General features: G+C 38.8%; 1 protein-coding gene across 1 annotated transcript in view; it reads right to left on the reverse strand.

Moving 5' to 3' along the window:
- The window catches only part of cdca2 (cell division cycle associated 2), a gene marked incomplete at its 3' end in the record, with an annotated part of 32,360 nt that extends 19,692 nt beyond the window's left edge, over positions 1-12,668 (reverse strand). Inside the window, exons 1-13 of the mRNA XM_079251714.1 lie at positions 12,577-12,668; positions 11,833-12,019; positions 11,477-11,613; positions 7,899-8,064; positions 7,330-7,478; positions 5,532-5,661; positions 4,045-4,373; positions 3,786-3,837; positions 3,606-3,680; positions 2,753-2,874; positions 1,756-1,818; positions 1,448-1,519; positions 85-232 (exon numbers count right to left, since the gene is read on the reverse strand). Coding sequence (XP_079107840.1) covers positions 85-232; positions 1,448-1,519; positions 1,756-1,818; positions 2,753-2,874; positions 3,606-3,680; positions 3,786-3,837; positions 4,045-4,373; positions 5,532-5,661; positions 7,330-7,478; positions 7,899-8,064; positions 11,477-11,613; positions 11,833-12,010 — 1,621 coding nt within the window. The 5' untranslated portion in view covers positions 12,011-12,019; positions 12,577-12,668. The remainder of the gene's footprint in view (positions 1-84; positions 233-1,447; positions 1,520-1,755; positions 1,819-2,752; positions 2,875-3,605; positions 3,681-3,785; positions 3,838-4,044; positions 4,374-5,531; positions 5,662-7,329; positions 7,479-7,898; positions 8,065-11,476; positions 11,614-11,832; positions 12,020-12,576) is intronic.
- Positions 12,669-14,658: the final 1,990 nt, after the last annotated feature.

The following is a 14,658-nucleotide window of genomic DNA, read 5'->3' on the forward strand; positions in this document are numbered from 1 at the left end:
CTGGCCTTAGAGAGCACCCCTTTTAACAGGTGAAAATCAATAACAACAGCTCACAGTAAGATAGGTAAAGCTGCTATATCTCACCTGTGCAGCCTGCAGGACTCTGCTGGCTGCTGAAGCACAACGTCTCTGTGATGGGACTCAAAGTGGGGTTCTTGGAGGCGTACTCGCGTGAGCCATACAGAGAGCGGTCTACGTCTTTATTCCAGCGTCGATGAGTCGTGGAGGTCACCTGACGAAGAGAGACATGTCTCAGCTGACATGTCCATTTAATTTCCACTGTTGGCTGGCCATTATCCACTTATGATGTAACGCAGAATGATAGATTCCTGTCCGTCCAGATCTATATTAATTATCTAGACATGTGATTATATTGAACCGATTCTTGCAAACCAATTCATTGTATCTTGAAGTAACCAAATTTCTTTGTAATGGAAGTGTCTGACAGCTCATTGTACAAACGGTAAACAGATACACAAAATGAACATTAGTGCTTCTTTATTGCACGTTTCTGAGAGAATGTTCCTCTTTATTACAACCACCTGCCTTTTATCCAGTATCCCTCCTCACACAGCTAAAGGAGCTTTCATTAGTAGTGAAAGGCAGACTTTTAAGTTACAGCTCATTAGTAGCGGGATACATTTGGCTGCCACTCTGCATGAAATGAGGTGTAGCAACGCAGGCAATCTTTATATTGAAAAAGTAAACAGCTGATCCAACAGCAAGACGGTTAAAACTCATTACATCTGTGCTGGCTATGAAGCCTTTTAAGCATCGAATGTTTCAGTCAGCATTCTGTGGGCTCCTACCTGCAGGTAAAACACTTGTCATGCAAGCGTCAACAAGTGAGGCGACAAAAGCTTGTGGAAACGTTTTACTTGTTACAGCTAAATAATATTCTGAAGGACATGAAGCTTTTAGGCAGGTAGGATGTGAATGCAACACACCTTCTCCATCCAGTCATGAAATAACTGTTTATCTGTAATTGCTCTTCCAAAATAATTTCCTTGGTTACTTCATAACAGAGATAGGATCTGGAAGTGACTGTTTTTGTGGCTCTTGTTGTGTCTAGAGTGACAGTTTGTGCTTCCATATGAATTTTGCAGCACCTAGATATTTTTGATCCTATTTCATCGGCTCTTCTTACAATCTGGAGTGAAATGCCAGAAGTATGTGACTAAGCAGCCCAATAAACTGGTTCTGTTAAGAACCTGTTACTAATGAAAGCCGTCCACAACTCCAATAATTAATGACGAGACAGATCTGTTACGGGATGACACTGAAGACAATATCGATACACAGACGTGTCTTTTTATCAATTCAAGCTGAATAAGTAGTTGGGAGATTCTGCAGGCCTCAGCTCCATGGCTGCCCTCCAGAGAGATGTGTGCTGACTCCTTGGTGATGTGATATTAAGAGAAATCAAATAAGCACTCAGCCAACTTACCTTCATCTTCCCACAGGCCGACTTGGCAGCAGATCGTGTCGACCTCTTCACAGGTTCACTCTCCTCTGGCTGCTGGGGGAACAGAGAGTTGGTCTGGGGATACATTAAATAGCCTGTTGCTCTCCTAAAGATAAAGTGGGACTCATTGGATGTGATTAAGTTCAGATTCCGTGGAATTAAAAAGTAGATTAGATAGGGACATGTCACAACCTCCTAATTATTAAAAAAAAGTTATCCTCTGCAAAATGTAGATATTTTTTTTTTAACAAGTCGGATCAAGCTGAGAGAAGTTTGTGGTGATAGCAGACCTTTCTCTTTCGTTTGCTGGAGCGGGATCTGGTCTCAGCACTGGGCTCTTGTTCTGGAAGCTTCTACAGCGACAAAAATTCAGGCATTTTTGGTACCTGTGATTAAACTTATGATAGTATAACATGTGAGAAGATTACGTACATATTGTCAGCGATGGCTGTATTTAATTACCGTATTATCAGGCCTTAAGGCGCACTTAAAAGCCGCTCATTTTCGCAAAAATTGGCAGTGTGCCTTTTCACCTGTTGCGTCTGAGAGAGGTGTGTGTAAAGTGATCGGATGGTTTTCTTCACACATCACCGTCTCTGTTGATCTGCCGCTGTGCGCTCGTATCACTGGGACAGTGAAAAATTAGGGAAGCAAATGAATTCTGAGCTTGCCATCATCCCAGGAGGACTAACGAAAGAACTACAAGTGCTGGACATTAGTGTGACAAGGATGTTCAAAGCTAGGCTGCGAGCGTCATGGGAGCGATAGATGAGATGGCGAACACGCCTTCACAAAGACTGGGAGGTGGTGTCGGACGAGTTACGCCACCATATGGGAGTGAATTGTGGATGCCTGGCCTAACGTATCTCCATTGATTGTTGTCCGAGCTTTCGCAAAAGCCGGAATCATCGCTGAACCGCCACCGAGCAACGAGGCTGACTCTGACAACCAAGTGAGAGAACACGCCATGCTCCATGGCTAAATTGTCCAGCTGTTTAATTCCGACACAGAAGATGAGGACTTTGACGGATTTGTTAAAACAGACTGATTAAAAATGTGTGTGTATTTTAAAATAAGTACCGGTAATGTTTTAAATAAAGTTCAACCAAACTCACTGTTTGGCTTTCGTGACTTTGTTTAACTTTTGTATTAGCATGCTCCAAATAACGTGGTGCGCCTTATGTGTGAGCCGAAGACAAAAATAGGCTGCTCCTTATAGTGAAGCGCGCCTTGTGGCCCCAAAAATACGGTAAAAGAAAAAGAAAAAAAAAACCTATTGTGTCACACCTTTCTCCTTCTGTTCCTTGGAGGCGCTGGAGCAGGACTTTTAACATCTGCCTCAGGTTGCTTCTCTTCTGGCTCAGACAGGACATCCACCTGAGGGGTTTCACTGGGTTTGGTCTCAAACTCTGAGGGAGAAAGAGATCTTTTTAAAAAATAAAAATAAAAAAAGAAGCTAACCTAAACATGTTAATGTCTGAATAACATATTTTAGTACCTGAATGTTTTGTGTGATACAGAAGTCTCAGTAAACACATGCCTGCTGCTCAGCTGACTATGTAACATAGAGTAAGCTGTATGTTTCATTGTAAACCCAGTTTAACAGAAATCACAAGAAGTCACTCTGAGGATGCATGAGGGAGAATATGTGAACATACTTCCATCTGGCCACTTTTAATACAATCACCCACATTTGCATCAAATATGTACAAGTCCCAAGGTACAAGTGTCAAAGATGGGTTTCAATACTTGTGTAGGTATAATACCTTTAACTTGGAATAAATTAAATTAAACAATAATAAACAAACAGTTGTTATATATTGTGTAATAAAGGTAAAAAAAAACTATTCTACTATGAATCTAATACTTTAAAAATGTAAAATAAATAAATAAATAAATAAAGATCAGGTCTCACAGATAAAAACAGTGTGAACCATTATGAAAATCTAACATTACCATTAGGTTTATCCTGCTGTTGGAGATATTTAACAAGCAAATAAAATGAACATGTCTGCCTCAAATAATCACAAATGGGTCATTATATAACTGACTGAACGAGTGACTGAAACACCAGCAGAAGCACAGAGAGATGAAGAAATGATGTGACCATGAAAACATAGACACTGTTATGGTCTCTTACCTGTCAGAGACTGGGAGAGTGACTCCTCGTGGAAAACTGTGTCTAAATTCACCGCCTGGCCATGCAACACACACTCTGACAACACAACAAATGGCAAGAGCTGTTATCAGATGCTGCTGAACTGTATTCCAATACAGACAATCAGCCATCACAGAGGATCAATGAAATGTAATGATCAACCTGCATCGTTTGTCACTGCTGAGTCGATCTCTTCCATTGAAGGAAACACGATCTGAAATACCAAAACAGAAAATCAAGTTCTATTCATTATAAAGACAAACTGGAAACTAATAACAGTGTAATGACTTTACACCTGTTAGCAATGTAAAAATCAAAGAAACTCTTCAGTCGTCACCACATAGAGCGGAGATGGTGTCCTTCCCAGGCTACATGAATATGGATATTATCCGTTACAGAGGAGTTCTGCCATGTTGGTTACCTTTCCATCCATTTCTTCCCCACCATCCTCCTCACACAGCATTCTGTGCTTGGTAGGTATTACAAGTACAGGGGAGGCACTGAACCCAGAGGGACTGTAAAGTTCCGGTTGTGATGACGGCGTCTCTGACTGACTTCTCTGCGGTGTCTTCAGCAGCGAGCGCAGCTGGAAGCTCCCACCAGGAGTTGTTGCTCGCGCCGGGGTTCCCCCCTTCTGTAATGGAGTACTGGGGGGCAAATTCTCATCAAAGAACTCAGGAGAGAGAGGACCTCCAAAGCGCACCTGTTTCTTCTTTTTTACGACTGATGTGCTGCTGGATTCCTCCTCTCCTACAAGACAGAAAGATCTCACAGGCATAAATAAATCATTCAGCTTTTGCTGCTCTTCAACAATGTAACAAGGAGGAAGAAAAGAGACTTAAACGCTGGTTATTACTCAGGCCTGTTCAAGCTCTACAAGCATGTTTGGATCAAAAGTTACAGATCAATTCATGTTAAAGTACAGCCTCCTGATTTAACATTTCTCTCAGAGATGACGATGTATTTTAAACAGAAATCACTACATGGACAATGCGTCCAACTAGTTTAGGATCTTTGTGAGATTTTTTAGCAGAAAGGAATCATTAACCCAAAACAGAGATTTGTATCTCTGAGTGAGTGGCTGCACGGTGGCACAGTGGTTAGCACTGGGCCTCACAGCAAGAGGGTCACTGGTTCGATCCTTGGCTGGGACAATGTTTGGTCAGTGGCCTTTCTGTGTGGAGTCTGCATGTTCTCCTCGTGTATGCGTGGGTTCTCTCAGGGTACTCCGGCTTCCTCCCACCATCCAAAGACATGCATGTTAGGTTAATTGGTTACTCTAAATTGTGAATGAGTGTGAGTGGTTGTTCGTCTCTCTGTGTGGCCCTGCGATGGACTGGCGAGCTGTCCAGGGTGTACCCTGCCTGTCGCCCAAAGCCAGCTGGGATAGGCTCCAGCTTCCCCGCGACCCTGAATTGGATTAAGCGGTTCAGAAAATGAATGAATGACAGATTTGTATCCTAAACTTGTTTTTTTTTTTACTTTAGGAATCAATATTATTCCATTACTTCATCCCCAAACATTAAATGATTTATTTGCCGATTTATGTGCAGTAGATCTAATGCTTCAAACTGCATGAAATGTTCACTCTGGACCCACATATATTTTGTACAATCTAATAAAATCCAATAAATACTAACCATTTGACAATTGCAACTCCTTTTATTCCAGCAGCGAGCTTATCTGATGTTCAGTATTAAATGTCATTAACACTGGCCGGAGACAAACGCGTGGTGTTCTTCAACAATGAAAATTGAAATGCAGTTGAACGATACAATATTTTGTGACAATAACAATGAAGCTTTGCAGTCAAAGGAAGAGTGGAAAAAGTGCAGTTCTTTGACCGAACCTCAAAGGCTGAGCTAAGCCAAGATAAAAGGTAGCTAGCCTACAAAGTCATGTGTTTACCTGGAGGTTTCACCTCCAACAGAGGAGGAAGGGAGGGGATGTGGAAGGGGGAGGACTGCTGGGGTGGCGAAGCAGCTGCAAGCCCATCACAGGGTGGTCGACTGGGGCTTTGAGCTAGACAGACAGCATCCTGTTGAGAGAGAATACATTAGATCTTTCACTGTTACACTCTGGTTCAGAGAACATGTAGGAATCAATCCGATGGGGTGATCAGTGTAGTGAATCAGCTCTTCACATGAACGTGGAATTTACTGTGTAATTTGTTGAAAGCATGACACTTAAATGATTGATAAAAGCATGAATTAAAAACAAAACAAAACAAAAAAAAGAGTCCATATGATGAAATAGTTTGAACTGAAGAACAAGTTTTTACTATGCGAGTAACAAACACATGGAAAGGGTCGGGCGGGGGGAATTTCACCAGTCAGAGTAAAATGAATAATATAATAGAAGGAAAAACTAAAGTATTTAGCATGCATAAGTAGTGTTAACTTTAAGTCAACAAGAATCTGTCTACAAAAGCTCGACTTGTTTCTCACCCTCAGTGGATAGCAGGGATTTAAAAGCAACTACTTCTTCAGAGTCTGATATTAATGCTTGCCTGGGGCAACTAAGCTGTGTTTGGGTAGGTGGGAAGTCTTGTACTAATGTCCAGTCTAGGTAATGAGAAATAAATATGATGTCTTCATGTAACATTCCTACAATAAGATTATGCTCATTTGTTCCTCTCTTGCCACTCATGATATTTTGTATTGAGTCAGACTGCCAATCACAGACTATTCACACACTGCGAGTCAATCACAAGTTCTCTATTTTCATCCAGGGACAGTTACAATCTCAAAACCTTTTAAAATGACATTTAAAACCACTCTGCCTTCCTTTATCTTCTAACAAAAAACAAATTAATAGAAATTGAAACAGAGATGATGAAGTAGCATGTCATGACAAAGAAAACTCCACCAGAGTAGTGGTGAAAAGTTCTCAGTTTCAGTAAAGATGCAGACATTTTTGTTTCAAATAAAGGAACCAAATAATTTTCCCGCCAATTTGTAGAAATATGACTGATAACTGAATGTTAGGCAGAACACTCTTGTTCTGCCTAACATTCAGTTATCAGTCATATTTCTACAAATTGGCGGAAAAATTATAAGGTTACTTGCAAGTGTTTTTTTTGTTTTTTAATCTTCTTTCCCACAAGAAAACAGATGTACTCTAATATATATCTGTGCTAAAAACTAATTTTAAATAGGTAAAAAACAAAACATTTCCATGTAGCTGCCACTTGTTACAGTGTTTACAGTGTTGGTGTTGTGCAGCAAGAACCAAATTAGAGAATGACTTAAAGTATGACTTTCTCTTTTTGGTAAGTTTGGGAGGGAATAAATCAGATATTGGAGCTGCAAACTATATCATTTGAGCATCGTCATCGCTGTGTACGTGTGTGCAATAGTCACATCCCAGGTCCTGCAATGAATGAGTCAAATTAACTAAATGTGTTCATTTCTCCATCTGCCCATCTACAACCTGCAGACATGGACAGGGAGCCTGTCCATTTTCATTTATGAATGCTCCAATGCGAGCAGTTGTAAACAAAATATTACAGAACAAAACAAGAACAAAACAATGCAAACTTGTTTCTCTAACAGTGCATTTCTTTCTGTCCTTTTTGGAGGCATTCAGTCTTTAAAATTTTGGCACTGAGGTCTCTCATTTACAAGAGAGTTTAAATAACTGTCTCGTGCCATAATACCAACGTTTAAAAGCAGACAAGTGAGTGAGTTCATCTGAATGAGCAAACCTGCTTCTTCAAACGGGGGAGAGAGACAGGAGGACCGGCCTCTTTAATCTCCACAGTGCAGGCTTTCAGGAGGCCCACGCACCTCCTCTTACTGGACGTGGGCGTCATTGGGGGGTTGTTCTCCTTTCCTGCAGTACAGCTGATCCCATCTGATAGAGAAGGGAAAACAAACATCTATTAAAGGAGCATTACATAAAGTGCAAAAACACATGGGGTGGTATAATAAAATACAAATTAAATAAGTAAAAATATATTTATAAAAAATGAGAAAAAAAAAAGAATAAAAAAAGTTCTCTTTTTAAAAAAAAAAAAAAAAAAAAAAAAAAAAAAAGGAAAAGAGATTAAGCATCACTTCAGCAACTAACAGCTTGGACAGTGGCCCGTGAAGGAGCTGACCAAGCTTAGAAGAAATGACTGCTGTAAGATGTTGTCAGAGTGAGGCTTAGACTGTGCACTGCATTAATCCACTGCTTTTGGCGATGCCTACAGACATCATAAAGAAATCCTACTGGCACAGATCCTCATGGAGAAATGAAACTATTAATCCATTGACGATGAGGGTGCCTCACCAGACAGATAATCTCCAGTCCTAATGCATCCTCCACTGTCACAGTCCTGCACTGGCGGTGGATCACACGCGTCACTCTCTGCCACATCCATCAAGCTCTGGAAGGAGGCCATCTTCTGTCTTAGTGAGGAGGCGACTCGGGGAAGGAAGGGGCTACTTCTAACAATCTGAGAGTTGAGATGGCAAAAACAAACATCAACTCAGTGATGCAGCTTGACAGGTCATAAACGTATGAAATTATAAAAGTGCTACTACTGAGATGCAGCATGTCTGCATCACACTGCAATTCCCATTCAAGCCAGGAGTGCATTATGCTGAGACGAGCATCTTCTAACAGGCTGGTTAAAAGAAGCGTCATGCCTGACTATTACTTTTTTTTAAATCACCTTTAATATAACTTTAGAATTATATGTTCCATCTAAACAACAGAAATTTTCAGCTTTGTTATCCAACTCACCCCATGTAGACCAGAGAAATAGTAGAAAGTCACCAGGAACTTCTTTAACCACTTTTCCAGCATAGTAAACTTCTCCACTCCCCATTATATGCTAATATTAATGTTTCATAACTGTCTAATGCTAATTATTAAATGTTCAACACACAACTTCCACCTGAGTTCCGAACTATAAACAGGGCTTGTGAGCAGTTTCCTCTGGTTTGTTAGTGCCCACCTCCCACCCCTGATTGGTTAGTAACAAGTTGTTTTGAGTAATGGATAAGCTGGGAAAGAATGCCTATGAAGTTATTTGTTTAAAGGCTTCATCAATATTGTATTGTGATATAAATTCCTGTTAAATTCATCAGTATAATAAAAGCTTGTGTTTCTCAGTGGGCGACTGACACAAACTCTAATCGATGTCTGTGCTAAAATACCAAAAAGATACTTAAATATGTGGAATTTTGTCACAGTTTTAATACTGGACGCATGAAGAACGATGGACAGCAGAGAAGATGGTTATGTTACAAAAAGATGTTAGTTAATACAGCACATATTCAACGCACAGCAGAGGAGGGAACGAACATACAGACAGATGTAAGAGATAAAAAGATGTGGGAGCTACTGTGAAAGGTAGGAATGCAATAATAACCTAAAATATTTTTAATTTAGTTTTTAAACTACATATTACAACCCTGAGAATGGTACTTAATAAGCTGTGCCCCAAGCTCTGCTGATTTGAACTGCTTGAATAATAATGTAGATTCAGAAACACCTTGAAACTGTGGAAGCAGAGAAAAGAATTTAAAAAATTTTCTTTCGTCATTTTTCCATTTACAGTAAAAATTGCTTGTGTCTAAACAACACATTATGTGTTATTACACACTTGGCAATCCAGGATACAGGATCGATGTTGTATCTGTACTCGCTCAAAGCCACGAGGAGTATAGCTTTCTCACAAGCAATGCACATTACACTGAATAAATAATTCATTGTTGCAACTTCAACGTTTCTATTTTCACTATAGCTTATGGAGTTTCTACATGTGGTTTGTCAGAACTCCAGCCAGACTATTTAGCACTGTGAAACACTTTGACACTTACAACTGATGCCAGGGAGGCAGATCATATTACAATCATGCACTGTTGATACAAGAAGTACTTCTGTATTTTCTGTTAGTGTCTTGGCTGCTGATAAACTGGAAACACTATGAAGAGAATTTGGTCTGTTGAAATGACTATTGACCAAAAAACTCAAACTGAAGCCAGTCTCTTGTAGGGTACTCTCCCATTAATGCCATTTCAGAGTAGAAGTAACTCAACTTTTCATCTTTATCTCCATCCACAACATAAAGTCATGTCATGTGGGTGGAGAACTTGACAATTTTAAGACAAACTTGTTTGAATTGGAAAAATATTGTTCATATATAAACACAACTGTGAATGTAGGGAAAGTGATGCCCATGATTATTACTAGACAATATCCTGATGTTACTTCGTTTATTACATCTGTGATGTAGTTTTTTCCCAACCCAAGCCAATTCAACTTATGACAAAGTTATGCCTACAAGAGGAACCAATGCCAGTCCTTTGACAATATTCAGAGAAGGAAAATAGAAGTAAAAAACAGAAAAGCCAGTGTGGCATTTTTTTGTCAGCTATCAGTTTCAGCACTACTTTTTTTTATCCCTCTGCTCCAGGCATAAAGTGTAATATGTGTATAAGTTTATAACTGCAATGTAACACAAAGCTTGAAAAACCATGATCAACACACGCATATACCACATACATTATACGACATAAAGAAATTGTGTCAATTAAAAGAAAAGGAAGAAGAAAGGACTGTCTCCTCAGAATTTTCAAATCACAAACGATTGTGTTTACAAGTGATACATAAATTGTTCACCTTTAAGTCATGTTTAGCTGTTCAAGTTACATCTATTTTAAGGTTTTTAATACATAACATCAGATGGATACATCACGGCTGCCGAGAGTTTCAGCACCACATTGATCCTACACAATATCACTTTGCTCAACATGTTGAGTCAACACCATTCAACAGGACTTATTCTGTCATCAAAACAGCACTGTGATGGCAGGAGGTTCAGCGTTTACGACCTCATATTGATGCAATAAGCTTCTTTCCACATCAAAACTCATTGAGCCAACTTCATATAATTACTGCTGCTCACAGTGGCTCTGTGTTAACAGTGCCGCTGAGTGTTTGTGTTAAACAAGTTGGACATGATAGCCTGTCTGCCCCCAGGTCATGATGCGTTAATTTTACTGGGGATGGTGTAAATTTCCACGACATGCGTTGACGGGGTAGTCTGTTAACACACATCCAATTACTGTTTTAATTATTAATTAAGGGTTGCTGGTAAAGGCAGATCACAAAAACTGAACTGAAAGGAAAGACCTGTATGCAGGCAGCAGATCAGCTGAACTGGTGGCACAAACGCTTTTAATCCTTCAATGGATAATGATGTGAAACTGATGTTTCTGTCTCAACTTTTTAAATCTCTTAATGTCACATTTTCAGATAAACTTGTGGGACTTACCTTACAAAACTTCAGTCACATTTTTATGAAAAAATATTAAACAAAAATGAAAATCCCAAAAACTTATGTTTTCAAGGCAAAAAAACAAACTGAATTTGTGAAATGTGCAATGCCAGACTGCTTCACTAATACCACTAGCTAAAGGGAACAAAAAAATTAATGCAAACAACAATAACAACAACAAAAAGGTAACTTAAGTCATTTGTTTTAAAATGATCAACTAAGACCTTCCTGGAAGCCACAGCCATCTAAACACTGGCTTCTCTTCCTTACCATTAGCCAGGGAATGACCTAGAGAGAAGTGGTAATGAACGGTGGGGGAAGAGTTAAATGGAGGGAAAAACGTATGCCAGCAGAAATAGACTTTGCCAAAACAAAAGAGGGATGGATTCCTCTAGGTGGAATTGGAATTAAAACTAATATAAAAGTTAATAATAAAGAAACTGTTTTGTACACTTTTTTTTCTGGTTGAGTGGGTCATCCAGCTGATTGCCCTCTTTAAATGGGGCGAAACTCCTCCCTCCCATCCAGCCACCCCACCCAAGACAGTATGCCTGAATTACAAAGTGAAGAAGCCTCTCACCTCTGGAGTTTGAGAGACTGGCGGGGTCTTCATCCTCTGTTTTGCAATGAAACAAATTAAGGAATTTGTCTCCGGAGAACCTCGGACACCAACACTTGATCTTCGCCTTAATTTGATCTGTGCAAGACGAGATTTTTCTGTGGCAAATGAGAGCACAATGCTGCTTAATGAACATTATTGATAACACAGGCCAGAATAAAATCTTCTTTTTAAAATTGGATTAACACATTGGGGCTTTGTTCCCCACTTTCTTTTCAGCTTTGATTATTTCAATCCATAAACATTTCATGTTGACTCAGGAGACACCAAACAGGTGCATGCCTATGTTTGTAAAAGTTGATGCAAAAAACACTCACCTTTGCGATTTGAGGATGAGGGGATAAAACTCCCAACAGAGATGCCAAACTGACTGGGTGTGAGCTGGTAGAAGTTCAGACCAGCAGAGTGATCATGTGTGACTGCGGGTGTGCCATCCTGTTTAGCTGACTTACTTTCCTCCTGATTTTCCACGGTGCCAGATGTGTTTGTCTCCATTGTTCCAATCTGCCTTGACAGTATGGGATATATAAATTTTTTGTAATTCATCATGAAGGGAACTAAATGTGCATGTAAGATAATAAAAGTATGTGGGCGAAGCATGGGTGATTATACATTATTTGCACAATATTGTTTTTCATAGTTTTAGGAAGTGTAAGTCAAGACAACGGACATTAGCACAATTTAAACGTCTTGCATGGAAAGGACAAAATCCCCCAATGAAATAAATAAATAAATAAAAAATAATAAAATCCGGTCAAAGTTGATAAAACTACAGGGAAAAGTACGTTAGCTCTATGCTAAAGCTAGGTGGATAAGACATGTAAATATAGAACATGTTAATACTCAAAGTATGTAAGTGAATGAAATGGTTTGTTTACATTAATGTAGGTGCAACAAGGCGTCCACAAGGAGCCTAACACCAACAATACCGGCAAACATTATTTATGAGGAAATAAATTATTGCTTTGACAACACAGGCAGAAAAATAGCAGAGCCGTTGGTGATGGCTACTGCTTACAAGAAATAATGGTTCGGAAATACATATCAAGTCAAAGTCTTACCTGTATATTTAAGTTAAAATATGTATGCAATTACATAAAAAGTTAGAAGTTTCCCTACGTACACTAATATAAAAGTTTCTGAAATATAAAAGTATTTTAGGAAGGCATGCGCTGCAAGTGATTCAAATCACCCTCCACTCTTCAGTCCGCAGCTGCGTATGGATCCATCCGCGCAAAATCCAACAACGCTCGTAAACACACGACGAATTAAAAATTTAAAAGGTAATGTACTTTACGTAGCTTTGTATCTTAATTAATGACTATAAATTCCTAATGCTGTTAAAATGCTCTTAAACATATTTCTGCATAATTTTTTAGAAACTAACTTCCGTATATGTAACGGCTTGAAAAGAACCGGAACTTGTTTAATATGAACCGACCAATAGTAATGAAGTATCATGTACCACATGACCATGCCAAGGAAGGAAAAAGTTCAAACGCGACTAAAGGCAGACTTTTCTTCTTTCTTGTAAGTTCTGGGATCTGCCTTTCTGTCATAGACTTATGCTTGCCATGCTACTCTGAACAAAATCAACAAAGCTATACACGTTTAAGGCAGTTGATAGTTTAGTGTGATGTTCTAGTCTAAAATAAAAAGTTACTTTAAAAAAAGTAATTAAATTCAAGACCAATGCCACTGTAGGGCCATATCTGCTGTTGGCTATACACACACACACACACACACACATTCGAGCTCCTCCCTTTGTAAATCTGCTGTGCAGCTGAATACACTAGGATGCAACAGTGAATCCCTTTTCACAGCTGGGATCACCAACCACATGAAACGTGCCTTCCTGTGTTGACAGGTCAATGCTTGACTGTTGTTGCTGTATAAAGCAGTCTTGGGACCTAAAACAGCTTGAGTCCATCAAAAATTATGTAACCACATAAGACTTCCAGTACAGGATGCAAAATAAGATAATTTTTTACTTACTCAAACTAAAAAAAAAAACTTTGTTGCCATCATTATACATAGTTAAGAAGTGTAATATCCTCTTTAACAAACAAACTCACACACTTGAAGTATAGCTCTATTTTTATTTGTGTATATATATACACATATAAAAAATAAGGAAATATGTACAGTGATAATAAATATCAACATGTTTGTACAAGTGAAATAAGTTACTTAACATATTTTAAAAACAAACATAATAGACCAATAACACAAAGGCAAAAATGGGGCAAAGATCAAAGAGAAATAATACAAACAATAACACAAAAAACAGCAGAACTTAAAGCCTTGTGTGAGGAGAAAATATCAAGAGAAAATGAAAGTGGATGAACTGAACAACAACTGTATGCATGAAAAAATTAACTCATACATTTTTCTTCAAGCTTGAGACCGGTTTTAGTTGATTTATTTTTAGTTTTTGCAACATGACAGCTAAAGGAAAATCTGATTGCTAAAGGAAAAGATATTAAGACATAAGTACCAGTGTACAGCTAATTAGATTTTAGCTTTCAGTCTTGAGAGGAATTTTAAATTAAAAATGATTTTTTTTGTCACTGAGCTGCTTGAAATGAGCAGCTACAGCATATATATTTGGTTTTCAGAAGGTTGAAAAAAGTTACATTATCCATCTTTTTTGTAATATGAGAGCTAAAAACACAGCATATCCTTCCAGCAGATCACTGCTGACATGTAAACAGAAAACAAACAGAACCTCCATCAGTTGCAAGCCTGTTCTTACCTCTTGCTCGAGGGGAAGTTTAGTTACAGATAAAATATGAAGGAGCGTATCTCGCACCAGTTCAGCAAAGTGGACGGACTGCTGAGACTTTAAATATTTATCTGGATTCAAATTAAATTAAAAGAAAGATCAAACAGGGACAATTCAAATGCAGTCTACTTTGGCTTATCCAAAAGGTGAAGAGGCACAGAAAAAGTAAACATTGAAATGCAGCCACGATTTGCTGTACACGTCTCGAGCCATAAAATCTGACACGCTTTATCTTTTTTTTTTTTTCTTTTTCAGAGAGCATTAGTGTTGCACAACATTAGTATCTGAAAAAAGTCTGAGAAAAATTATTGAAATGTTGCACTTCTACAAGGATGATCATATCAAAGATGTGCAGTCC

This window comes from Telmatherina bonti (assembly GCF_933228915.1).
Source record: "Telmatherina bonti genome assembly, chromosome: 13".
Taxonomy (NCBI): domain Eukaryota; kingdom Metazoa; phylum Chordata; class Actinopteri; order Atheriniformes; family Telmatherinidae; genus Telmatherina; species Telmatherina bonti.